At 44.2% G+C, this 22,795-nt stretch overlaps 7 protein-coding genes across 21 annotated transcripts; 3 read left to right on the top strand and 4 right to left on the bottom strand.

The window, feature by feature from the left end:
- The first annotated feature begins 347 nt into the window (after positions 1–347).
- Positions 348–6,658, top strand: LOC103991372 (auxin response factor 3). 5 transcript variants are annotated; one of them, XR_010515029.1, is made up of 12 exons: positions 348–1,324; positions 1,410–1,466; positions 1,789–1,971; positions 2,101–2,185; positions 3,026–3,116; positions 3,195–3,350; positions 4,013–4,132; positions 4,208–4,286; positions 4,992–5,154; positions 5,245–5,940; positions 6,005–6,147; positions 6,246–6,658. XR_010515029.1 is itself a non-coding variant. In XM_065191636.1 (12 exons), the coding sequence occupies exons 1-11, from the start codon at positions 1,037–1,039 to the stop codon at positions 6,070–6,072; spliced, it is 1,986 nt and encodes a 661-aa protein (XP_065047708.1). In that variant the 5' UTR covers positions 348–1,036; the 3' UTR covers positions 6,073–6,121; positions 6,246–6,658. The 5 variants fall into 5 exon arrangements, 4 of the variants coding, with proteins under 4 accessions (XP_065047708.1, XP_065047707.1, XP_065047706.1 ...); XM_065191636.1 differs by having other exon boundaries at positions 6,005–6,121; XM_065191635.1 differs by having other exon boundaries at positions 6,005–6,121; positions 6,227–6,658.
- Positions 6,659–6,721: 63 nt separating this feature from the next.
- Positions 6,722–7,442, bottom strand: LOC135678616 (monothiol glutaredoxin-S3-like). The gene has a single exon (XM_065191639.1). The coding sequence runs from the start codon at positions 7,337–7,339 to the stop codon at positions 6,899–6,901; it is 441 nt and encodes a 146-aa protein (XP_065047711.1). The 5' UTR covers positions 7,340–7,442; the 3' UTR covers positions 6,722–6,898.
- Positions 7,443–8,476: 1,034 nt separating this feature from the next.
- LOC103991370 (transcription factor VOZ1) lies at positions 8,477–10,986 on the top strand. Of its 2 annotated transcripts, none has more exons than XM_018829014.2 (4): positions 8,477–9,067; positions 9,177–9,368; positions 9,457–9,979; positions 10,055–10,986. In XM_018829014.2, exons 1-4 carry the CDS (start codon positions 8,816–8,818, stop codon positions 10,609–10,611), a joined length of 1,524 nt encoding a protein of 507 aa, XP_018684559.2. In that variant the 5' UTR covers positions 8,477–8,815; the 3' UTR covers positions 10,612–10,986. The 2 variants fall into 2 exon arrangements, with proteins under 2 accessions (XP_018684559.2, XP_009409080.2); XM_009410805.3 differs by having other exon boundaries at positions 8,478–9,067; positions 9,180–9,368.
- Positions 10,987–11,510: 524 nt separating this feature from the next.
- Positions 11,511–13,705, bottom strand: LOC135678614 (ras-related protein RABA1f-like). The gene is made up of 2 exons (XM_065191627.1): positions 13,322–13,705; positions 11,511–12,220 (listed from the first exon to the last, which is right to left on the bottom strand). Exons 1-2 carry the CDS (start codon positions 13,537–13,539, stop codon positions 11,788–11,790), a joined length of 651 nt encoding a protein of 216 aa, XP_065047699.1. The 5' UTR covers positions 13,540–13,705; the 3' UTR covers positions 11,511–11,787.
- A 935-nt stretch (positions 13,706–14,640) lies between these two features.
- LOC103991368 (sirohydrochlorin ferrochelatase, chloroplastic) lies at positions 14,641–18,801 on the top strand. 10 transcript variants are annotated; one of them, XR_001979097.2, is made up of 7 exons: positions 14,657–14,784; positions 15,134–15,357; positions 15,466–15,527; positions 16,127–16,237; positions 16,322–16,414; positions 18,430–18,624; positions 18,751–18,801. XR_001979097.2 is itself a non-coding variant. In XM_009410801.3 (7 exons), the coding sequence occupies exons 2-7, from the start codon at positions 15,158–15,160 to the stop codon at positions 18,535–18,537; spliced, it is 486 nt and encodes a 161-aa protein (XP_009409076.2). In that variant the 5' UTR covers positions 14,659–14,784; positions 15,096–15,157; the 3' UTR covers positions 18,538–18,666. The 10 variants fall into 10 exon arrangements, 9 of the variants coding, with proteins under 9 accessions (XP_009409074.3, XP_009409069.2, XP_009409076.2 ...); XM_009410801.3 differs by lacking the exon at positions 18,751–18,801 and having other exon boundaries at positions 14,659–14,784; positions 15,096–15,168; positions 15,257–15,357; positions 18,430–18,666; XM_009410802.3 differs by lacking the exon at positions 18,751–18,801 and having other exon boundaries at positions 14,690–14,784; positions 15,114–15,168; positions 15,257–15,357; positions 18,430–18,666.
- LOC135678615 (uncharacterized) lies at positions 18,720–19,676 on the bottom strand. The gene is made up of 3 exons (XM_065191633.1): positions 19,393–19,676; positions 19,033–19,275; positions 18,720–18,965 (listed from the first exon to the last, which is right to left on the bottom strand). Exons 1-3 carry the CDS (start codon positions 19,674–19,676, stop codon positions 18,929–18,931), a joined length of 564 nt encoding a protein of 187 aa, XP_065047705.1. The 3' UTR covers positions 18,720–18,928.
- A 1,521-nt stretch (positions 19,677–21,197) lies between these two features.
- Positions 21,198–22,592, bottom strand: LOC103991366 (probable xyloglucan endotransglucosylase/hydrolase protein 26). Its single transcript, XM_009410792.3, has 4 exons — positions 22,185–22,592; positions 22,014–22,114; positions 21,732–21,925; positions 21,198–21,666 (listed from the first exon to the last, which is right to left on the bottom strand). The coding sequence occupies exons 1-4, from the start codon at positions 22,432–22,434 to the stop codon at positions 21,294–21,296; spliced, it is 918 nt and encodes a 305-aa protein (XP_009409067.2). The 5' UTR covers positions 22,435–22,592; the 3' UTR covers positions 21,198–21,293.
- Positions 22,593–22,795: the final 203 nt, after the last annotated feature.

Raw genomic sequence — 22,795 nt, 5'->3', positions numbered from 1 at the left:
ACTCGAAGACGCTCGTTTAGGAGTTGGGAGGCCGCCGGCAACGGCTCACGCGTCTTGTCGTCTGATCCTGCCCCAGTGCGTTCCAGCATCAGACAGCCGCTGATTCCCTCTTCAATCCATGAGGAGAACCACAGATCGATTGTAAACCCACCAGCAGCAGCAACAGCGACCCACCAACCAGGGTGTTAGGGGATAAGGTAACATTCCGTCAAACACGTTACACGCGTACGCTCTTTTCGTCTCTTCTGTTCTCCTCTCGCTACTAATCTTATGCTTTTTTAGCTCAAAATCATAAAGCAAAGTTCCATCAAACACATTAGACGCGTGCCTCTTCGCTTCCCTCGTTTTCTTCTTCTCGCTGCTAATCTGCAGCTTTTGCGGCTAAAAATCATAATGTAACATTCCGTCGAACAGATGACACGCGGACACTTCTTTTCTCCTGTTCGCTCTGTTAAACAAGCAACTTTTACAGCTCGAAACCACAGCCCAATCCGCTTTTTCCACCATGTCACTGGTGGCAGCAGGAACGACGGCAACAGAACAAAACACAAACTACGTAGACAAGGGGAGATAGGCAGCAGCTTGCAGCAGGATTGAAGGGGGGCAATGGAGCAGAGGTTCCGGGGCAGCTCTGCGTCTGTAGCAGGCCGCTTTTGACCTCTGCTTTTGGCAAAGCTGATGTTTTTAGAGGAAGAGAGTGATAGAGGAAGAGTGACATAAAAGAACGCCACAGACCAAGAAGTAGACGACGACACGATGAGTAAAGGCTCCGTCTGCTTTCTGGCAAAGCTGATGTGTTTATAGGAAGAGGGAGACAGAGGAAGAGGCATAAAACAACGCCACGGACCAAGAAGAAGACGACGACACGAGGGGCAAAGGCTCCCTGAACGCTGCTTTGCTGCCTCCACAGTCGCAGCAGCTGCCTCTTGCTTTAATCCTTTCTTCCTTTCATTTTTATGCCCCGCCGCTTCCGCCTTCGGCTTCCCTTCCCTTCCTTGCGTCTCTCGCCTCCTGGTTCGTTTGGTCGGAAAAGATCATGGGGATCGATCTGAACATCATCGAGGAAGAGGAGGAGGAGGAGGAGGAAGAAGAGAGGAAGGTGGCTGCGGCCGCTTGTTGTGGTGGAGGGGGGTCGGTGTGTATGGAGCTGTGGCACGCCTGTGCCGGGCCGCAGATATGGCTGCCTAGGAAGGGAAGCTTGGTGGTCTACTTCCCGCAGGGGCACCTCGAGCAGCTTGGAGCGGCCGGCTGCGGCGGTGGCCTTGTCGCGCCCCGCGATGTGCCTCCCCATGTTCTCTGTAGGGTGTTGGATGTCAAACTTCGAGTCCGTTCCTTGACCGTCCTATTTCTTGGCTCTCTTTCTCCAGAACCGAAAAAAGAACAACTTTTTTATTCAGTAGCTTTTGCAGGCGGAGGAGGAGACGGATGACGTTTATGCTCAACTCTATCTGGTTGCCGAGAACAAGGTTAGGGTTCTTATGATGCGGAAATGAATCTCCTTCCATCTTATGGAAGTTCATGTCTTCCTGTCTATTGAGCTCTGTGTCTCGTAGTCTAATTCTAATCTCGTAATCCCTTCCGAAGAAAAAAGATTAAACTTTTGGTATAATGAACATTAGCATCTGTTTTCTTTCCAAGAAATGATCACATTTTCTGTCATGTTGATGTATATTGGTAGTAGGATCTTTTATGTCTGGATGCATCAGGTGTCCGACCCCAATGTGTATAAGGTTTTTTGTATATTTTCATGATATATTTTCTTTTTAAGTATGGGACTTTCTGACTCAGGAATTGGAGAAACAGCTGCAAGATGACGAGGCTGGAGAAAGAAGGCAAGTGGAGGAGAGTGCTGATTTTAGCAAGGCCTTTACCACGCACATGTTTTGTAAGACCCTGACTGCTTCCGACACAAGCAGCCATGGAGGCTTCTCTATCCCTCGCCGAGCTGCTGAGGACTGTTTTCCTCCCCTGGTAAGTGCGGGAGATTCTTGCCATCAAATCAGTATGTGAAAGATAAGAACCTACTGTGGAAATTGGTACTAACAACCATCTTCTAGCTGTCTGTTTCATATGGGTGTGACTACCATATTTTTGGCCTAGGATTATAAGCAGCCAAGGCCATCACAAGAGCTTGCTGCTAAGGACTTGCATGGCACTGAATGGAGATTCCGACATATCTACAGGGGTATGTTGATGAAATACATTTAGGTTACTATCTATTGCTAGAAAATTGAGCTAATGCCAATATGTACCACTTTGTAAATTCTCAAAACTAAAAAAATGAAGATATCCAAATTACAAGATATCTCTCTTTTAAGAGCTTCAATTGAATGATTTGAAATCCAAACTGTCCCTTCTTAATTAATTTAAGTTTTAACAGTGAACATTTTCGATCTAATTAGCACACATATGAGCGGTGATATTGGTTCTTTGAACCGACTGATCAAGATTCAAGTTATTAAAACAATCTCTATGTTTTTTCTAAGAGTAAGGTTGCATATATGGACCCTCCTTGGATCCTGCATTGGCAAGGGTTGTGCAAGCTAATCAATTATTTGGTAGTTAATTGTATTTTTTTCAGTGGCTATATTTTTCATTTTTAGACTTTAAAGTGCAACCTTAAGTGTAGTCTCTTTTGTTACATGTGGTTTATGTTTGACCTGCAATATATATGTGAGCATTTGATATGTTATGATGTTAAGTGTTAACCATTGCGATTCCATCTTAGGTGGTCAGAAATGATTTTTTAGAAAATAGATGGATTCTTCTATTTTCTAAAAAATCATGCTTATTAGCCTCCTATTTTCTAATAATTGAACTCTTGGAATCTTTCAAAGATCTCCCTTTGATTATTCAAGTATCCTCAGAATGAAATGTGATCTTTACATCCTTATTCAATTCCATTGGTTGCTTTTGTAATCATTTCTTTCTTGTCTCATATGTCCGGTTTCATCTCAATGGATGAGTGTGAGATTCTATATATAGTTAGATATACCTGAGAAATTAATTTCTGCATTTTGTCTAGGACAACCTCGCAGGCATTTGCTAACAACAGGATGGAGTGCATTTATTAACAAGAAAAAGCTGGTCTCCGGGGATTCTGTGCTCTTTCTCCGGTATGCATATCTGAGGTGTGCAGCTGATTAACCTACTTGAAACATTTTCTCCTGCTCATAGTGTTTTCTTCAATTTAGGGGCAATGATGGGGAGCTTAGGTTGGGTATACGGAGGTCTGATCAACTGACGAGAGTCATTCATTCTCCTTTTAATAAAAAAAATCTTGGCATACTCACTGATCTAGCCAATGCTGTGTCTGCAAGAATGGTATTCTGCATTAATTACAACCCGAGGTATGTTTGTATAGTGTTAACATTGAATCTATCTTGGTGCCTTGGGAGTATATGTTTCTTGAGATTGCAGAAGTTGTATTTAAACCACCAATGCTTAGATATGCAGGGTATGAGGTTTTGAAAATAACTCCTACAAGTTAATGTCATTTGACTACTCTCAATCTAGAAATAGACAGTTGACAATATTAATTCAATGAGATCTGTAGTGGCAAAAAGTCTTGCTTGTTTATGTAACATTTTTTGTCAGCTTTTTCCCGAAAGCCTCACTGAATTTATTTAGCTCAATATGTAGGCACTGCTAACTATCAACTTATATAGTTACTTGATTATTGAAAGCATCATATGGTTGGCATGTAGTTGATAAGATGTTAGGTTAGTGAACACCATGGGGATTGAAGACCTCATGATGGAATCACAGTTATTTTTTGAGGAAGATTCTACTTGCCATAGCTTCACTCAGCATGAAACTATGCAATTTTTTTCAGTTAACTGTGCTTGTAATGCTAGTAAACTGTGGATTCTTGGTTATATGTCACTCAATTTGACTCTCAGTAGATGCAATACTAACTTTGACTAGAGTTAGTTAGTATCACGAATTATTAAGGTAATGCGACTCTCGTGCCATCTCCAGTTAAAGTTGCACTAAGTTGGGAACCTTGCAGGGAAGGCAAATCAGAGTTCATCATTCCCTATTGGAAGTTCACAAAGAGCTTTAATCATTCATTTTCTATTGGAACAAGGTTTAAAATGATAATTGACTGTGAATATGCTGCAGACAGAAGGTCAGAATCAACTTATTTTGGTAGAACATTAGCTCTTGATTGGTCCCTTAAATAAAAGTTGTGGATATGTATTAGCAGGTGCACAGGATTGATTACTGGGACTGGTGAGCTGGACCCTCTTAGGTGGCCCGGTTCAAAATGGAAATGTCTTTTGGTATGTCATAATATTTATGTTGCTTCGTATATTTTACTGCACAATCTTAGGTGTTACTCCCTTAGATCCTTATTTAGTTTTGGTTCTTAATGGATAATTGCTAGAACTGACATTGAAGTCAGAGTGTATTTCTGATAAACAAATTAAATGTAACTTTGGAGGGGGAGCGAGATATTGAGCTACTATAAAGGGGTATGACTATACATTTTCCTGAAAAGTAAATGCAGAAAACTTGCACATTGTTTCAGCGGTGGACATCTCCAGTCATATCATAATCTTCGATGGTGGGTAGGAACAAAATTCTGACAACTGCTCCTTGGATCACGCTAGCAATTAGCTGGTGTCATTTTGGCAAAATGAGTATGGACAGTTCATGTTTGTTCATCTTTTTGGCATCTGACATTCCTTGTTCAAATTAATGAAAGTTTTACGACTGAAATCTTGTAAAGCTTATAGTTATCCATAAGATAGTGCATTATTCCATTATCTGATGGTGTGATACAAATAACACACAAGTTTACATCTACTGAACATTTAAACTTCAAAGTTATCTGTTCGAACTTGATGCTAAATGTCTGTGCTCAGCCAGAACTGATTCACCATACAGTGAATCCAGTAAAGCTATTGGTTTTCATAGTAGGAATAGAATCAATAATTATGCCAGCAAACAATTTCTGTTCTTAATTATTGTGCTTGTACTGGCAGGTGAGATGGGATGATGAGGTGGATATAACTAGTGATAACAGGGTATCTCCTTGGGATATCGAGCCAACAGATTCAATTTCACTGTCATATGTTCCACCAACAACTGGTCCAAAGAGAACCAAAACATTTCATCCTTGGGACCATCTGGATCATCCAATTCCAAGTAAGTTCTTAGTTGTACACTGGGATTTCATTTCTCTGTCGAGGAACTCTTCTTTTAGTCATATGGTAATCTCCCTTGCCTCCACCGCAGATGGAGTTGCATATCCTGACTTGGGGGAATCTGCAAGGTTCCTCGAGGTCTTGCAAGGTCAAGAAGTTATGGGTTCGAGAACCCTTTATGATGGTGTTGACATATCAAACACCAATATTAGAAACAACGTTGGAATTCCAGTCGGTCATTTTAACTTCCCCCACAAGGGATTTGGAGAATCTGTACCACTCGGCAAGGTCTTGCAAGGTCAAGAATTATATCCAACGGTGCCCACATTTCAAAGTACTCCGATGAATGCTTTGCCAGAAAGCGGTGCTAGGCTCTTAAGTCGCTTGCTCGGCATAGGAAGCAGTTGGGCAAGATCATTTCAGGATTCCAGCTTCCTTGGGAAATCGACTCCAACTTCTGTTCCAATGTTTCGGCAAGAAAGTGCACAGTTTTCACACCCTGGTGCAGTTTCCACCACAGATGAGCATGACAAGAGCTCGTTTGGCACAGAGAAACAAATGCCTTGTGTTCCCTGTAACATGGTAGATGAGTTTGCTAAGGGACATTATAGTTCAGTAGATCCAAAGAATGATGAGAATGCTCTTCCTCATGGTATCAAAAGCTATAGGCTTTTTGGATTCAGTCTGACCGAGACGATCCCAGCAGCAAATATAAGTGCAGGTTCGGTGACCGACATGCATTATGAAGAATCCGAATCGCCGGGGTATCGGAAGCCAAGCTCTACAGGTGAGCCCTGTTGCTTCTTCTCTGAATTATTTCGGCGAGATGAATCATGTTATGAGTCATGCAGGCAGGGCTGTTGATCACCTGAAGCTGGGGCCTCGTGATGATCTGATGCTTCAACTGGGAGCTGTTTGACATGGAGCGCGGAGACTGGACATGGTGGAGCATCTCTCGTCACTTAGTGGTTGGTCAACTGCGCTCTCGACAACTGTAATAACTACATTAAACTTCTGCCTTGTCAAATTCCACAACATTGCCTCATGGCATTTTTGATATGTAATACCATTAGGGTGGTGGAAATTTCACAGGATGATCAAATCTGATCCCTCCAAGACGATGACTTGAGCCACGACTTTAGTCCCCATAAGCAGAGTTCTCCATGACTGAAGTCGTGACTCGAGTAGGGGCTCGTCGCAGCCATCGAAGGTATTTGATTCTCATGCCACTTTTAACTGTAAGCGTGAATCATGCTTCATTCTATTCTTAATCTTATCTCTCACATAACATATTCCTAGACGTTGACTCAACTCATACGTCAATCCCGATGGTTGCCGTGTGTTATTCACCGTTGGTTGATGACCACCACGAGTTGACTTGAAGACGAGTTATGCTTCTTTCTTTTGGAGTAATCGGGTTCTCGCCATTGCCCAAAAGTAAAAGCAAAATATGAGTCCACGTGTTGCTTCTCCATTAGCTGCTCCCTGGGGTCCGCTAGCACCATTATTTTTTCCCCCTTTGATAAGATAAAGCTAGGAAAATAATACGTATATTGGAGACAAAGATCTGAACAAAACTGATGTCAGACAAGTAATTAATTGCACGAGCGTCGTCCACAAAGTTGCAGGCTTACATGTGGCGGAAGCACACCCAGTTCTCTTCCTCTCAATGTCACAGATTACATCATGGACATCACGGAATTGATTACAAGCGAGAAGAAAAGGAAAACGTCAGCCACATCCGTTCATAGCCACAAGGCTCCGGCTTGCTTCAGGATGGGCACCAGCTCGCCGGCGATGTGGACCGCCATCAGCCGGTCCAGCCCCCCGACCAGCCTCCCCCCCACGAAAACCGCCGGCAACCCCGCCCCCGGGGCCTTCGCCTGAGGGAGGCCGCTGTCCCCGGCGCCCGCCTCTTGCAGGCCGGCCATGAGGGCCGCCTCGTCGGCGTCCTCGCCCACCTCGCACACCACGGGGTTCACGCCCTGCCCCAGCAGCAGCTTCCGGACCACGTGCACCATGCAGCAGCCTCGCCGGCCCACCACCACCACCGGGTTCTCCTCCACCGCCCTCTTGATCTCGCCGACGCCCTTGCTGCTCTCTCCAAACTCCGGCGCGTCCGACGACGTTAGGTCCACCTCCGACGGCCACGCCCTCCCGTTGCCGTAGGGGATGGCCTGCTGCATCACAACGACCCGCTCAGTTAGGTGAGCGGGAGCGGGAGGGGGTGGGCAGGTGCAGTGGGAGGAGCGTAGGAGCGAGGGGGGGCGTGTGGGGATGTATAATGCTGGGGTGTGGTGACGTCGCGCGTCGATGCGAAGCTCACCACTCCGCCATCGACGCGTCGGGTTCTGCTGCGGTCCGCCCGCCTGTCACTGACGTGGACTGAGCAGCCACCATCTGCTGACGCGAGTTGCGGGTCTTCGGGATCCGCTGCGCACGCTGAGGCAGCGTCCGCATACCATACGGTAACCTGTCCGGTTCTGGTTCTCCCGCAGCGTCGTCGCTCTCCGCCCGTGTCCAGCTTAGCTGTCCAGCCCGGACACGGTCCAGGGTTTTCGATGCCAGTTACCCTTCCGTTTGCTCCATGTCTGTCACGGTACCTTGAAACGTGATCGAAACGAAGCATCAAATCCGGGCTTCTCCAAAACTTTGGTCAGACTGACACCACAGTGTACGAGTTGTGGTCACCCTGGCCCAGATCAGTTGGGCCGGTGACTCAATTCGCGACAGGAGGTGATGCTTCTAGCGAAGTTGACGAGCACGGTGACGCCACCGTGCCAACGAGGTAAGCCACGACAATCCGACGCCGTGAAACGCCAACGACATCGTGACAAGGAGAGCAATAATAATTTTAGGCACGTGCAATTCCACTCTCTCCATCAGATCTTTTTCGCTTCTTATCCATTTTCCGACAATTAAATCACATAACAGTGAATTATCCCAAAAAAAATAAAATTACTCAGAAATAAAATATAGTTAATATAAGAACTTGGGCGTGACACACGTGGAATCGAAAGTGGACAGCACATGGGGAAGTTCCTGCCACATCTGGAATGTACAGGTCAACATAATCCAACGCGGATCCACCAACCGCGCCACCCTACCTTTCCCAACATGGAAACGTGACGGAATGACCGATTAGTGGCATGAAGTCACGAATAGCGGCTGAGGCTGAGACTTTGGCAGACCTGATTTATACGTGTTGAACACTAATCTCTTTAAGATGTGTGCAACCATGATGTTCGATACCGATGGTCGTACACCTGTCGCAAGAAACCTTTTAATTATCCTGTTCGAGCGGAGTGTTTTGAGGAGCAAGTGTCCGTGTGAGGTGTGTTGGGGTGCGACTCCGAGGCGCGTGCGAGGCCATGCATACGCTTTGATGGAGGTGTGGACGAGCAGAGCAGTGCACTGGTTGAGCTGAGCTGAGCTGAGCTTTCGAGGAATATATTCGCCTCTCACCTTTGCTGCGTTACCCCTCGCTTTTTCCAGATTCCTTCCTTCCTCTCTTCCCCATTAACTCTCGGTCCATCAATGGCCGCCTTGTACCTTGTGGAGGAAGAAGAAGACGAAGAAAGAATAGATTTCTTTCTTTGCGCCCAAAGCCCTCTTTCTACGCGTCGGCCGGAAGAATTCGATTCTTCCACCGATCGGAAGAGATGCGGAAAAGGAGCGGCGGAGGTGGAGGCGCGGCGCTGCACCACAACCATCACCGGCGGGCGATGAGGGAGAAAGCCAAGAACCAGGTGGACGACCTCCAGGCGATGTTTGTCGGGCTGCAGTCCGCCCGCAGGGAGGGCCGGGCCGCCGACGCCGCTGTCCTCGAGGAGCAGCTCCACCAGCTGCTCCGCGAGTGGAAGACCGAGCTCAGCGAGCCCTCCCCCGCCGCCTCCGCCTGCTCCTCCTTTCTCGTCTGCGTCCTCCCTCGCCCCTCCCTCTATCATTATTCACCTCGTTCGTACTTCTTCTTTTTGTCACGGATAGTGCTGACTCTGAACCTCCTCTCCCTTTGGCTGCAAGAAGGGGCATAGCCGCGGGCCTTCCGATCTGTCCTCTTACATCCGCCGCATGCTGCAACTGAACGAGGAGGAGGAAGACGACGACGCCACGAGCAAGTTGACCGTGCTGCCACCCAAGGATGAGCCGCTCGAGGTGCTCGGCCCGTACCCGGTGGGACTTCAAAGTGGCGCCGCCGCTGCTTTTCTCCGAGAGGTGAGCATCCTTAAGCCCTTGTTTCATCTGTCCTTAGGAAATCGTGTTTGCTCTGAGATCGATTTATGGATTCCAAATCACTTTGCAGGAATACTTGATGGCCCAAGAGATGCCAGGCTACGGATTTGTAGCCGCCCAGCAATACAAATGCAGTTCTACAGGAGCACAACATGCTGCCTTGCAATGCTTGGAAGGAGCCGACGATCTTCAAATCCAACACTACAATCTGCATCAACAACTACCCCAAAATGTGTTATTTGGCTTTACTGCCGCCGGTTTCGATGCAGGCGATCTGGCACCACCTTTTTGCGAGTTCCTCGCGGCGACATGCCCTCCACCTTCGGCTTTCCTGAGACCCAAGTGTGCGCTCTGGGACTGCCCCAGGCCTGCTCGGGGATCAGAATGGTTCCAAGACTACTGTAGCAGCTTCCATGCCACTCTGGCACTCAACGAAGGTCCTCCTGGTATGTCTCCGGTGCTCCGCCCTGGTGGCATCGACTTGAAGGATGGCCCCCTCTTCGCTGCCCTCATCGCCAAATCACAAGGGAAGAACGTCGGCATTCCAGAGTGTGAAGGAGCAGCGACCAACAGATCTCCATGGAACGCGCCTGGTATGCATCGACAACAACTGCGTTTGCAGAGCATGCACGAATGACTACGATGCTTCCTCGTGTGTTTGCTTGCAGAGCTCTTTGATCTCTTGGTCCTCAACGGTGAATCGCTCAGAGAATGGCTCTTCTTCGACAAACCTCGAAGGGCATTCGAGAGCGGGAACAGGAAGCAACGATCGTTGCCGGATTACAACGGGCGTGGTTGGCATGAATCGAGGAAGCAGGTGATGAAGGAGTTCGGAGGGCTCAAGAGGTCCTACTACATGGATCCGCAGCCGCTGAGCCATTTCGAGTGGCATCTCTACGAGTACGAGATCAACGACTGCGACGCGTGCGCTTTGTACAGGCTCGAGCTCAAGCTGGTGGATCCGAAGAAGAGCGCCAAAGCGAAGGTGACAATCGATTCGATGGTCGATCTGCAGCAGCAGATGGGGAGGCTTAATGCAGAGAACAAGGCGATGGAAAGCAAGCGATACGCCAAAGGCAGGCCGAGGTTTCACTACAAAGACTCTGCTGAAGCCATGTATTCTGCTTCGGATTTCGTTGGCCATATGGAAGATGGTCAGAGTCTGCATTCGTCTCTGGAACAGGAAGCTGTTGCCGATAAGTTGCATGGCTATTTTGGCACATGACTCGGGAGAATCGACTTCGTAGTTGTGTTTGTTGCCTCACATTGTACAGGCACTGTTGCCGAGGAATACATTGACAGGAAGGAGAAGATGTGCCATGTCTTTGAGCACTTGCAGTGTAGAAGAGACTGTGCAAGTAATTCTGCTACTGAAGCTTCCGAAACAAGCCATCTGTTGTTGTCATGAGAGTGTCACGAAGGAATCAGATGCCTAACATCAAATGGGCAGTGATTTGTTCCATCAAAAAGATACTGTTTTTCTATTGTTTTGGCTGCATTTACAGCTTTGTTAAAGCATGTGCTGTAAAAGTGATTTGGAATGGTGATGTTGGAGATGAACTCAGATTGAATGGGAGCAATTACAACATCAAGCATATCATCAATCTTTTAGCTAAAAAGATTGGGTATTTTCTCTATGTATAAATGGAGTAATATAATGCCCATTGAGGATATCCCTTGACAAATCCATTAAAGATGGTCATATCTCACATGAATCAAATTATGATCTGAAGCATGATATCCCTTGACAAATCTAAAGCTTGGTGGACCTAATGATCTCTCTAATGGTGTTGGAGAAGAATGTAAAACATTTTGGACAAGTATTCTTTAGATTTAATTAGAAAAGACTACTTTCAGCAGAGAGTGAAAGTGGCATTGAATCTCTACATAGATTCATGATTTCATCAGAGCAGTGGCAGCATTGTCAGATGATAAGAGGACTAATTCACTCTCACCATACATAATCCACAGAGCACCTGTTGTATCAGCAGTGTAGAACTATAATATAAACTCTGCATCTGCAAAATATGATACCAGTAATTCCAACTGATAGAATAGAAAAAGCTTACCTAAATCCAGATCGAAGCATTTATGAGGTTAAGGGAAGAACAACTGAGCAATCACTGATATAACAAAATAGCATTCCTGATTGCATAGTGCGATACATCGGTTGCAACAAACACTTGCTAACAAAATCCAGTTCGAGTTCAAGCCATATATAAAAGTGAGAAGAAATCTTGCAGTCTGCACTCTGGAACGATGACCACTCGTATAAAAAGCCATACTGATACTAGCTATGGAAGTGCAGGTGATACTAAATTTTCTTGGAGTTTGTCTTCAAGAGAGAAGTACTTGGAAATTTGCAAAAGGCAACCCCATGCAAGAATGCCAAAGAAGAAAGCTAAGTTGAGCAGCAGCCACGTTTCTTAACAGCTGATACATCATCTTTTCCTCCCATATTGATGGTCTGTCCCTTCGGAAATACTGCAGCATCGTCGCCAACATCAAGGGATTTTTTGCTTGTTACTCGATATATCTGTGATAGCACTTCTGTAAATGCATTCTCCACATTCAGTGACTCCAAGGCAGATGTCTCCATGAAGAAGGTTTTCTCCTTCTCAGCAAAGACCTCAGCGTCCTCCAGGGAGACAGACCTCAGGTGACGCAAGTCAGCCTTGTTGCCCACCAGCATTACCACAATGCTGGGGTCTGTATGACTCCGTAGCTCCTTCAACCACCTCTCCACATTCTCAAAAGTGGCATGGCGAGTCACATCATAGACGACGAGTGCACCGACAGCTCCTCTATAATATGCACTTGTGATGGCACGATACCTATACAAAAAGAGCAAGAGGATAGAACACATCGATTATAGACACCCAAGGTCAAGCCATATATGAAACAAGAGAGCAAAAAGTCAATTTTTATGCAGGAGATTATGAAGAACAAACTATGAAATTATAGATATCAGGCAAAATTGGCCAGACAGCAGTCTCCGAAAACAATGACTTCTATGGCTTTAGAGGATCAGGTTGATTCTGAAGAACAATAGAGCTCTTAAATCTGTCCGATCACAATTTCCAATAAAAGATCAACTATACTGTTTCAATTCAAAGTTTCAACATACAATGGTAGTCATGTAGATTACTTCTCAAACAAAATGCTAAACGCGTCGAGGTTCAATCATGATAATTGCTGAAATCAAGAAAGATCTGGATTCTATTTTACTCTTGTTAAGTTTATAAGCATATTAAAAAATCAATATAGCTGATAAAACAAACAGATTGTTCTTTTTTACCTCGAGTTCTTTTGGTAGCTCAAATGGCAATTCAAAGCAGTAAAATCTGCCAAGTTTGTCATGGACCTCTATAAAAATGATCCAGTTGAGGAGAAGTCCCCAGACTCAAAATTGATGAATGAAGGAGATAAAGTTCAAACTGGCTTTGAACTAGTTTTGAGCATCAAGCTCAATATTCAAGAATCGGGAGGAAATGAGGATCTTGAATGTTCATAAGAAGAACCAAAGAATTGGTAACTTTAGGAGATTGTTACCGTAATGCTCTGATCCAACTGTCGGAACACAAGCAAGAGTCAAACTGTTCCTAACGTTCCCAAACGATTCGAGATGAGAAAGGGGGGAGACGGAGAAAGGAACCATTTTTCCTAATCAATACTATCGCATAACTAAAAATCCAATGTGGTCAGAAGTCAGAACAATGCGTCGTGCTTCACCCGGCACACAGAAATGTGCAATGTGCTTGCTGCTAATTGACAGGAAGAATGCACGCCAAGCACGCACCAAAGTCGAAAAATCACTTCTTTAGCAAAAATTGCAGTAGAAGCTGAAGGAAGGCGAAAATTTTCGGAACCAGGGATCTCAGACAGCAAAATGCCTCACGATCCGCAGCAAGATCCGTTTGGCGAAGGGGGTTTACCGTTCTTGGCCGGCGGTGTCCCAGATCTGGGCCTTGACGACCTTGTCGTCGACGTGGACGGTGCGGGTGGCGAACTCGACCCCGATGGTGGACTTGGACTCGATGCTGAACTCGTTGCGGGCGAAGCGGGAGAGCAGGTTGGACTTGCCCACCCCGGAGTCCCCGATCAGCACCACCTTGAACAGGTAATCGTACTCCTCGTCCGCCCTGTACGCCATTACGACACCCACCTCCCTCTCCCTCCTCCTCCTCCTCCTCCTCCTCCTCTCTCCCAAGTTCGATATTTGTGAGACTAAGAGATCGAGTGGGAAGGTGGTGCGTGCCCACTCGACACGCCCATGTAGAGAGAGAGAGAGAGAGAGATATCAATAAACGAGGAGAGCGCGCTCTGCATGACTTCAGCGCCGAGCCGGCGCTGCTGAATTAAAGAGAGAAGGTGGTAGCGGCTGTAATTTTTCCAATATAGTTTTCTTTTTTCTCTTCTATTTCAATTTTTCTTTTTTTTTTTTTCAGACAAGCAAAAAAAATACATTTTTTATTAAGAGCATAAACAAAATAAATATAAATTATTTGGACATGTAATATTGTTTGGTTCAGCTCACTAATTTGGGTGGGAAGTGCTTCCCATTACCCACTTAGTCGATCAGCGGGTCAGACTTCAATGAAGTCAATTCAATACAAATTTACCATGCACTTCATTCATTTCCTTGCATTGCGCATAATATGCAGCCTATCATAGATACATATATATATATATATATATATATATAATGTTTAGTGTTGGAGGTTTGGAAGTTTATTATTCATACTTCTTTTTTTTACTATTGATAACTTCTTGCTATTGATAATTTCTTATATAATAAAATATTATTTTTTATAATCCTAATATTATTAATTTATTTTTTTCTTACCATCTCTTATTTTATCTTTATTATCGATGCCACTCTCTACTTATACTATCATCGTCGACTTAATCGTTATCTGACCTTGCTTAACACTAGTATTTTAATTAAAAAAATGAGGAGGAAAAAAAAAAGGAAGAAAAGAATATTTATATCTATTTGCGAAGGATAGTATAAAAATATTTAAAAATATAAAATAAGATTATAAATAATAAAAAGGGTGGCAAATACTAATATCCTATTTTAAAATTTTTGAAAGGATAAAAATGTAAAGAAAAACACTTTCCTCGGTTTTTGGCCTTAAGTGGATGATGGGCTACGTGTTGTTTTGTTGGGCTTCAGCCAATAAATGGGCCTAAACGAACTGTCGAACCAAACCGGGTCTAGTCGCCGCGGCTTCTCGCCGAGCCCGTTGGGGTTTTCTTATCGCCTTGTGCTCATCGCCACGCCATCTCCTCCTCCTCCTCGTTTCGCCTTCGATAGTTCATCCTTTAGTGGGGAAGCAATTTGGCGACGGATGATGCATTCTGCCACAACCCCCTCGCGAGCTCCGATCATAAGGTAAGAGGACGCGTTGATTGCCGTCGATGTCTCGAAATCTTTTGTACCATGTGTGAGGGTTTGATGATTTGGTACTAACGCAGTAATTTGAATGATACATAGTGCTGTTTCTTTTTTGTAGCATATATTAATGCACCCAATTTTTCCTATTAGATGTCATCTGTAAGAGATGAATTTTCCTGATTTTTATTGAACGGAAACTTCGGCATTATTTCTGTATTAGAGATACGACTTGTCACAAGAACAGGAAGGAAAAAGAAGGGGGGAAAATTAGGTTGCCACTGCTCTCATAGCTTTCTCTTGTTGCCAAGATTTTGTTGTTCTGATAGGGTTTTGTCTTCGAATTAAGAACAAGTGCCAGTAGGGAGTATGCATGGATTCCCGGTAAACTGCCTTTTCCCAATTTTGTGAAGTTGCGAAGAATTATGACGAAAAGTAGTCCCCTTTCTGCAAAGTTTGGTTTGAGTCTCAGAAACGAAGCGACGGGAAGAGTGGAACACACGGTGGGTGACAATGATGCTGTGATCATTGTGGACCATGGATCTCGACGGCAAGAATCTAATCTCATGCTAAGTGAGCTTAAATTGTTCATATATTTTGTACTGCTGTCATCCTCTTTGGCATTTTTATCCTATTTGGTCATATGAAAAAGCTAATTGAGTATTTCGATTGATAGTACAGATGAGTTCGTTGCAATGTTCAAAGCTAGAACTGGTTATCACATAGTGGAGCCTGCTCATATGGTAATTGCTCCTTATTTTGCTTCTGGATTATACTTAGTACAATCGATCTAGTACACGAAGGGGACATGCCAATCACTAGTTGGCACAACGTGCATCATGGCACAAAGTATCATGCTGTGCCTACACCATTCACATACCAACAGATAATACATTGGTGTCACTTGTCACTTTGCATGTTTTAGCACAGCAACATGCTAATGCCATCTCTACTGGTCAGTGCAATATGCCTGCATGGAAAAATAGAACGTTTTTGCATGCCTTAAGTTGTAAATTTACTTTCCGAGTGCTGGGAATGATTCACATGTCTGAAGTTGCTGCACTCCTGATGCAGGGAAAAATTCTAGAAGTTTATCTAACATCACTTTCTTCAACATTATAATTCGTCAACTATTAAAATTTATTTCATTCAAAATATTTATATGGATGATTTTGGTAAGATTAGAACTGTATTCATTGTTGTGTATAATACACCACATATGAATCAAATAGGTACTAATGAATGCATCTTTTCATAGAGTTAGAGGATGTGTATTACCTTTGCTGCTATTCTCAATATTTACATAGGTAATGACTGAACTACAACCTATCTGAATAACTAGGAATTGGCTGAACCATCAATCAGGGATGCATTTAAGTTATGTGTGCAAGAAGGAGCAAAGCGTGTTATTGTCAGTCCATTTTTTCTTTTCCCAGGACGACATTGGCAGCAGGTATGTTCATCGCACCTGGCATGCTCATCTTGTTGTTAATAGTATACATGCACAGATATATGAACCCTTGCCATTGTTATTTAGGACATCCCTTCTTTAGTAGCTGACGCATCCAAAGAACACTCAGGCATATCCTATGTCATAACAGCACCTCTTGGGCTACATGGACTTTTGGTGGTATGAATAATCCCCTATTTTCCTTTGCATTTAGATGTATATTGTCAGTGCCAATTGCATTCACATGAATCCTTAAGTAAATGAATACACAGGTGACATGTGATATTTGTTAATATATTAACTCATCATGATGCTGATGATGCAAGAAATATTTAGAGTCAATGGTGATTTTGCAATTTGATAAACCTTCCGCTGTTGCCAGCATTCCAGGGAAGAACAACAGTGTTTTAGTGGCAGAATGTTGCACAAGCAATATTGACATTGACAATGCATTATTTCTTGGTCAAGCTAGAATATGACCTTTGGTTAGAGCCTCAATCGAAGAGGTGAGTAGTAAAAGAGTGCTCGACTGTGGCCACCAAAGTTATCACATTATGTATGCCAACATCATGGGTGGGTATTTTCTCATGGCATGTGATGAGTTAGTTATTTCTCAAAAGCCAATCATAAGTTGATCCTCCATTAAATTCTATTAATGTCATATTCTTAATTCGAATCAGAATATGAAAGCAATATAGAATAACATTTTAAAATGCCATGAGATGCCCACAGTTTTGGCCAGTGTTTGGCATGGAATGTGCTCCTTGGATGTCATGGCAAACCCCTGGACTGTCAAAGGGGTGCAGGCAGGAAACCAAAAAATAAACAAAAAGAAGAAGAAAAGCGAGAAAACAAATGATAATAAGCAGTGCTGCTTTGATGATCTCCCCCTCATCCAACCTCCCTTGGATAGTAAATGACATTAATTAACTCAGAGCGACATGGGTTGATATTGAGCTAGGGATTTATTCAACCATTTGAAACCCCTGAAGGCCCAAATAAACAACATAGATAGGTTTTAAGCTATCACTCAGACCCAAGCCAATATGATTGATGCTTTACAACCAGTTGGCCATAAGAAACATGGTCTTTTACTGTTGTGTATAACTGAGTTCTCTTATATCGAGCCTCAGTTACATGTTGGCATGGAAAGTCTCAGTCTATACACTGAGATGTGCCTGTAAGGAAATTTCTGAATTATTATGTAAGGCATGTTTACATTAAAAATAAATAAATAAATGTGACATCTGCATCTTTCTAGATTACACCACAATTTATTTGTATTACAGAAAATGTTGCAAAGAGTTTGGACCTACAAAGGTAAAATGCTGTTAAATTCACAGCATCAAGTGTTTTTACCACTCAATGCCAACAATTAGCTGCCATCAGTAGGAAAAGGGATGACATGTTACTGCAATATGCAACTGAAGTGGAACATTTGGACATGCTTCACACATTATTTTGTCATCTTGTCTGGACTGCTTTTGACCACCTTTAACATGACATTGAGCATGCCTTGAGTTTTATTTTGGCTTTTGACACAATTAAAATATACGACACAAACATGGTTTTGAGACTAGGGAAGCGCCTGTTTAATAGACCACCTTTATGACATCATGATGTGCCAACAAAAATGGTGTTAATATATCTACTAGTATGATATCATTGTGAATGTGATATACTACACTAGTAAGTTTAGGCCCACATAAAAATTGTGGTAACATGGTTGGTGTAAAACATTTTAATGTGATTATCATTGGTATCATCACTAAATGCAAATGATTAATGCTGAATTTTCGATTACGATGGAATTTTGTGAAGTCTATAACTTTTTAGTTTCTGTAGTATGACTGTTCTAATCATTGGAAGTATTTATGATATTTATCAAAATGACCCTCTTTTGATGACTCGGCAACATTAACCTTCATCTTCAATATCCTGGTCAAATCATTAGATCATCTGTCTCCATCCATTTTTTTTCCATTCTGCCTCTGTGTCTGCACTTTCTTTTTATTTGTAAACATGCATTCTTGTTTCTCTTGATTGTGGGTATCGGGTAGGCTTGAGGATCTCATGTACAGTTGGTGAGGTTTGACTTTGAAAGCGCTCATCTTTAATCTTTGAGACGTCTTTTCTTTTCCTACCATACTTCTCTGTTTAAGTTACTAACATGGCTGATAATATTGAATGTGCAGGATGTGGTGAACGATCGAATAAATCACTGTTTGAGCCACGTAGCTGGCGATGCAGATGAGTGTACTGCATGTGCTGGAACAGGAAAATGTCGTCTTTACCAACCATGACATATGCATTTTGCAACCAGTTAAAAAGCCGTTGCTTTGGATTCAATTGGTTTTCCAAAGCTTGCAATTTGCTTTTTCTTGACGCATGTAAATGATAATATTTATGTCATCAATCTGTTTAGATATCGATACGATACGTGTTCTACATTATTCATAACAATGCTTAGTTCGGAAAATCTACATGACCAGCTAGATGTATCTTGTATTTTGCAGGAACTCTGTACAATTGGGAGAAACATTAACATATTTAGTTGAAGGTCACAATGTTGCTGCTGGTTCTTAAACTGTTCAGTATACAATGCAACAGGGCTATCATTCGATCTGTGACATTAGAAAGAGGCATGTTCTTGCTTAGTTTCTTCACTATCATGGAGCACAACAACAGTACTCATCATCCCTTCAGGCTCTTTGCTGCTTTCCCTTTTTGGCTGCATAAAGTTACAGGAAGATTGGGTAAGAACAAGTGTTGGATGTGAGAGCATTCAGAAAAGGTACCTTGAGCTGGGCTTATTCATGCTCTTGGTGGGCACTTCTCTGCTTCCTCTGCCAAATGCAACCTCATCCATGCTCTGCCCTTGCCTCCTGTACCTTCCACCGGTCGCCACGAACCCCGGGCAAGGCCTGAAGGCTTTTATCGGCCACCAGCCGAAGCCGGGCACCGTTGCTATCCCGCCCTGGATTCGCCCCTCGCCATTGCAGCCCTTCTCAACTTCCTCCCTTCCGCAGGTCTTGCAGCCCCTTTAAAGAGTAAATTCTCTCATCAGTCATTTATTTTCTTTTCTTCGTCTTGTTTGTTGTGTAAATTAAGCTGGTGAGAAGAAGTTAGCAGGAATTGCATATAGATTTACAGGATACCTGAACTGGGGGTCTTCTGTGCCTGCAACCAGTGATTCGCCATCAGGAGGGCGGATTCCTTCTTCAGGAGGAGGAACAGCAGCGGCGGAGCTTTCTTCTTCCTTTGATGCTTCGTCCTCTGTTACGATAGGAAACGAAGCTTGCGTGAAGGAAGAAGAAGAGGAGAAGCAGCGAAGAGTAGATTCGTGGGGTGGCTTCGCGAGCGAAGGATGAGGAGGACGAAGAGAGGAACGGCGTGGGAAGAGGAGGAACTGGGAAGGCGCGAGGGGGAGAATTGTAGCCATTAGAAAACCAGAGAGAGGGGAAGAGAGAGGATATATGGATCCGAAACAACAAGATGGAAGGAAATTTTGTGGCCATCTTGGATTCGGGTCGGATCTTTACAGACCCTAATCCAATAAGATGATGTTAAGCTTGCGTTACATCCCGGTACATACGAACGGAATGGGATGGCGCTTCTTCCTGGAACTCCTCTTTCGACCACCGCCGCTCCTTCCCTCTCCTCTCTCCGGAGGCGGGCGGGCTAGGAGAAAAAGCGCCTCCTTTGGACTCTTTTCGCGAGGCGAAAAGGACGTGGTGGAGTTCAAGATCCGGGATCCTCATCGGCTCCTGCCGGAGTATGAGAACATCGACTTCATTCGGCTTAACCGAATCGGATTGGACGGGAAACGTTTCGGATCTGTTCAAGAACGGCCCATATTTCGAAGGCGAATAGCCGTGAGCCCCCCACAAGCCCTTCGTCGCCTATAAAAACCCCGCCTTCGGCACGAGGCTTCTCTTGATTCGTTCCTTCTTGCCCTTCTCGTCCCGGGAAAGCGAAGGAACGACTTCGATCTCCCATCCCTCCTCCTCGCGATCGCTCCGCTTCACCACCCGATCTTGTGATCAGACCGACGAGGGATGCATCGAGGTCGATGTCCGGAAAAGGTGAATCAAACCTTTCTTGCTACTTACTATCCATGATTTCGGTGTACCATCTCGTTTCTGGTTGTTGTCCCAAGATTTCTAGGGCAGGTTCTTCTTTCTCGATGCACACCTTTCTTATCCATGATTCCACTATGCGATCTCGTTTCTGGTTCTTGTCTCAAGATTTTTAGGGCAAGTTCTTCTTTCCTGATGCACGCCTTTGATTTTTGTTCGTTTCTTTATGGAACTCTTTCGGGAGGTAGAGGTCCTCGTCTCAAGATCGATGCCTGGAGCTCGAATCAACTCTCTATTGACATTTATCATCCATAATTTGCGCATAAGATTACGTTTCTAGTTCGTGTATGTTCTTCTTTATTGATATACGCGGGAGGTCGCGGTCGTCACCTCAACTAGCACTAAACAGAGCCATGTCTGCGGCTCAATATCATACTCCATGATTGGAGCTCCAAAACTGATGTGATCAACCCTTTCTTGCTATTTCTAATCTGTGATTCATGTATTAGGTTTCGTTTCTGTTGTCCCAAAATTTCGTGCGTAGGGTTGTTCTTCTTTTCTTATATACGATTATTATTATTATTATTATATTATCATTTTATAATAGTTCTTTTGTTGATGTCTTGTATGATAACTTCTTAACAGACCAATGAAACTGCCATGATGTTTGTTGCAGTATTATTATGATTATTATAATTATTTTATAATAACTTTTGGTTGATGTGTTATATGGTAATTTCTTAAAGGACAAATGAAACTGCTATGATGTTCGCTGCGGTATGCGAAGATCCAGAATCAAGCTCTTCATCCATACACGACACACTACCATATCTCAGGTACGCCAAGTCACCATAAATCCCTATAAATTCTATGAGACCATAACATAGAAATAGAAATTTATTCCAACAATAATAATTTTTAATAAAGCAATAATGCAGCAAAACAACACGTACATACACAAGAAACAAGCCGGTAGTACATTAATCTTGTGGCTGAGAGCACTCGGGGGGCATGTTTCCATTGAATCTGCTGGTATCCCTGCAGTAATCATAGATCATGTAGCTGCCCCTGATGTTTGCCATCTGCGTCTGCTGATCTGGAGTGAGAGTGCTCGCAGGGTACGTGGAAACGCACTGCGCGTCGTCCCACACGCAGGCCCGCAGACCGAGACGAGCGTAGCCGGCCACGAATGGCGCGCTGCCCCAGTCGATCTTTACCCGCCCGCCCTCGGTCGCCCACCCCTCCCCGTTCCATATGCTCGAGTACGCCTTCATGGCCTGCTTGCTGGGGTAGGGAATGCCGAGGCTTTCGTAGTTTCGGAAGACCCGGATTGGGGTCCCGTCCACGAACCACCTGCAGCGAATGAAGGCTGTGAGGGGGTCGTCTTCGTTTGTAGACTCAAACCTTGATTCACTTACACGATCTCGCTGGGGTTCCAATGGATGGTGTAGTTATGGAAGCTGGAAGTAGGGTCGAACCAGGGGTAGAACTGCTGCTCCTTGTTCCCCATGCCCTGTGTATAGATGTTCGTGTGGATGATGTAGGGCTGTCCGGTCGAGTTCCCCAGGAACTCGAAATCTATCTCGTCGTGTGCTGATCCGTCCGAGGACATCTGCATGGGATGAAGAAGATGTTGATCGTAGAGGATAAAAACCTAAATGACTTTGGTGGGAATTGATCGACCACTTGCATCCACTTACGTAATACGAAGTGACAGTACCGGCAGAATTCCCTGCGACCAGCTTAATATTCATTTCTATGCTGCCAAACATGAACCGATTGACGGTGTCGATCCGACAGCCTAAACATGAAATGAAATTATATGCGACAGTGAAAAGATCGGCTAGTTTAGACTCTGTATATGTGTATACCTGTTTGGTTAGTGAGGGTGAGGGTGAGGTTTTCGCCATCGGCGGAGATCCGTACGTTCTGCGCTCCCCAAGAAGGTACAGTGTCGTTGGCGAAGTTTGCATGAACGAGACGTCGATCAAACGCGAACAGAGAGACAAGAGCGACGATAAGGATACGGGCGTCCGCCATTGCCGACCTGCAACCGGCCGGAGGTGCCTCCTCTTGTTTACGATATCGAACCTGTGGGGGCTTCAGATATATGATAGCCATGAACGAGAGAGCCTGTTCTTATATATGATCCGAAAACTGAGCCGACTCTCCACAGCCATGCCTTTACTGGATCCAACTTTTCATTTATATATGCCCAAGGGATTCATCTTGCAACGCTGGCATAAAAATCTTGGTTCTGATTTAGTTGTGGCGTGCACTAAGCGCTTCATGGGTGTAAGCCGGTGATATATAATATTCGCTGATTGATATTTTTCCTTGGCCGGCGACATGTTTCAAAAGTCAATGTATCTGAACGATCCAATCGTTCCTTATTGCTGCAGCTGAATTAAAAATGAACAAAATAGTTGGGGCTCGATGTTTGTTTGCACGTTTGTATGTTCTATTTTTTTTTCGGTTAAGG

This window comes from Musa acuminata, chromosome BXJ1-7 (assembly GCF_036884655.1).
Source record: "Musa acuminata AAA Group cultivar baxijiao chromosome BXJ1-7, Cavendish_Baxijiao_AAA, whole genome shotgun sequence".
Lineage (NCBI taxonomy): Eukaryota > Viridiplantae > Streptophyta > Magnoliopsida > Zingiberales > Musaceae > Musa > Musa acuminata.
Note: the sequence above shows the minus strand (reverse complement) of the source record. Positions and strands in the feature narration are given on the sequence as shown.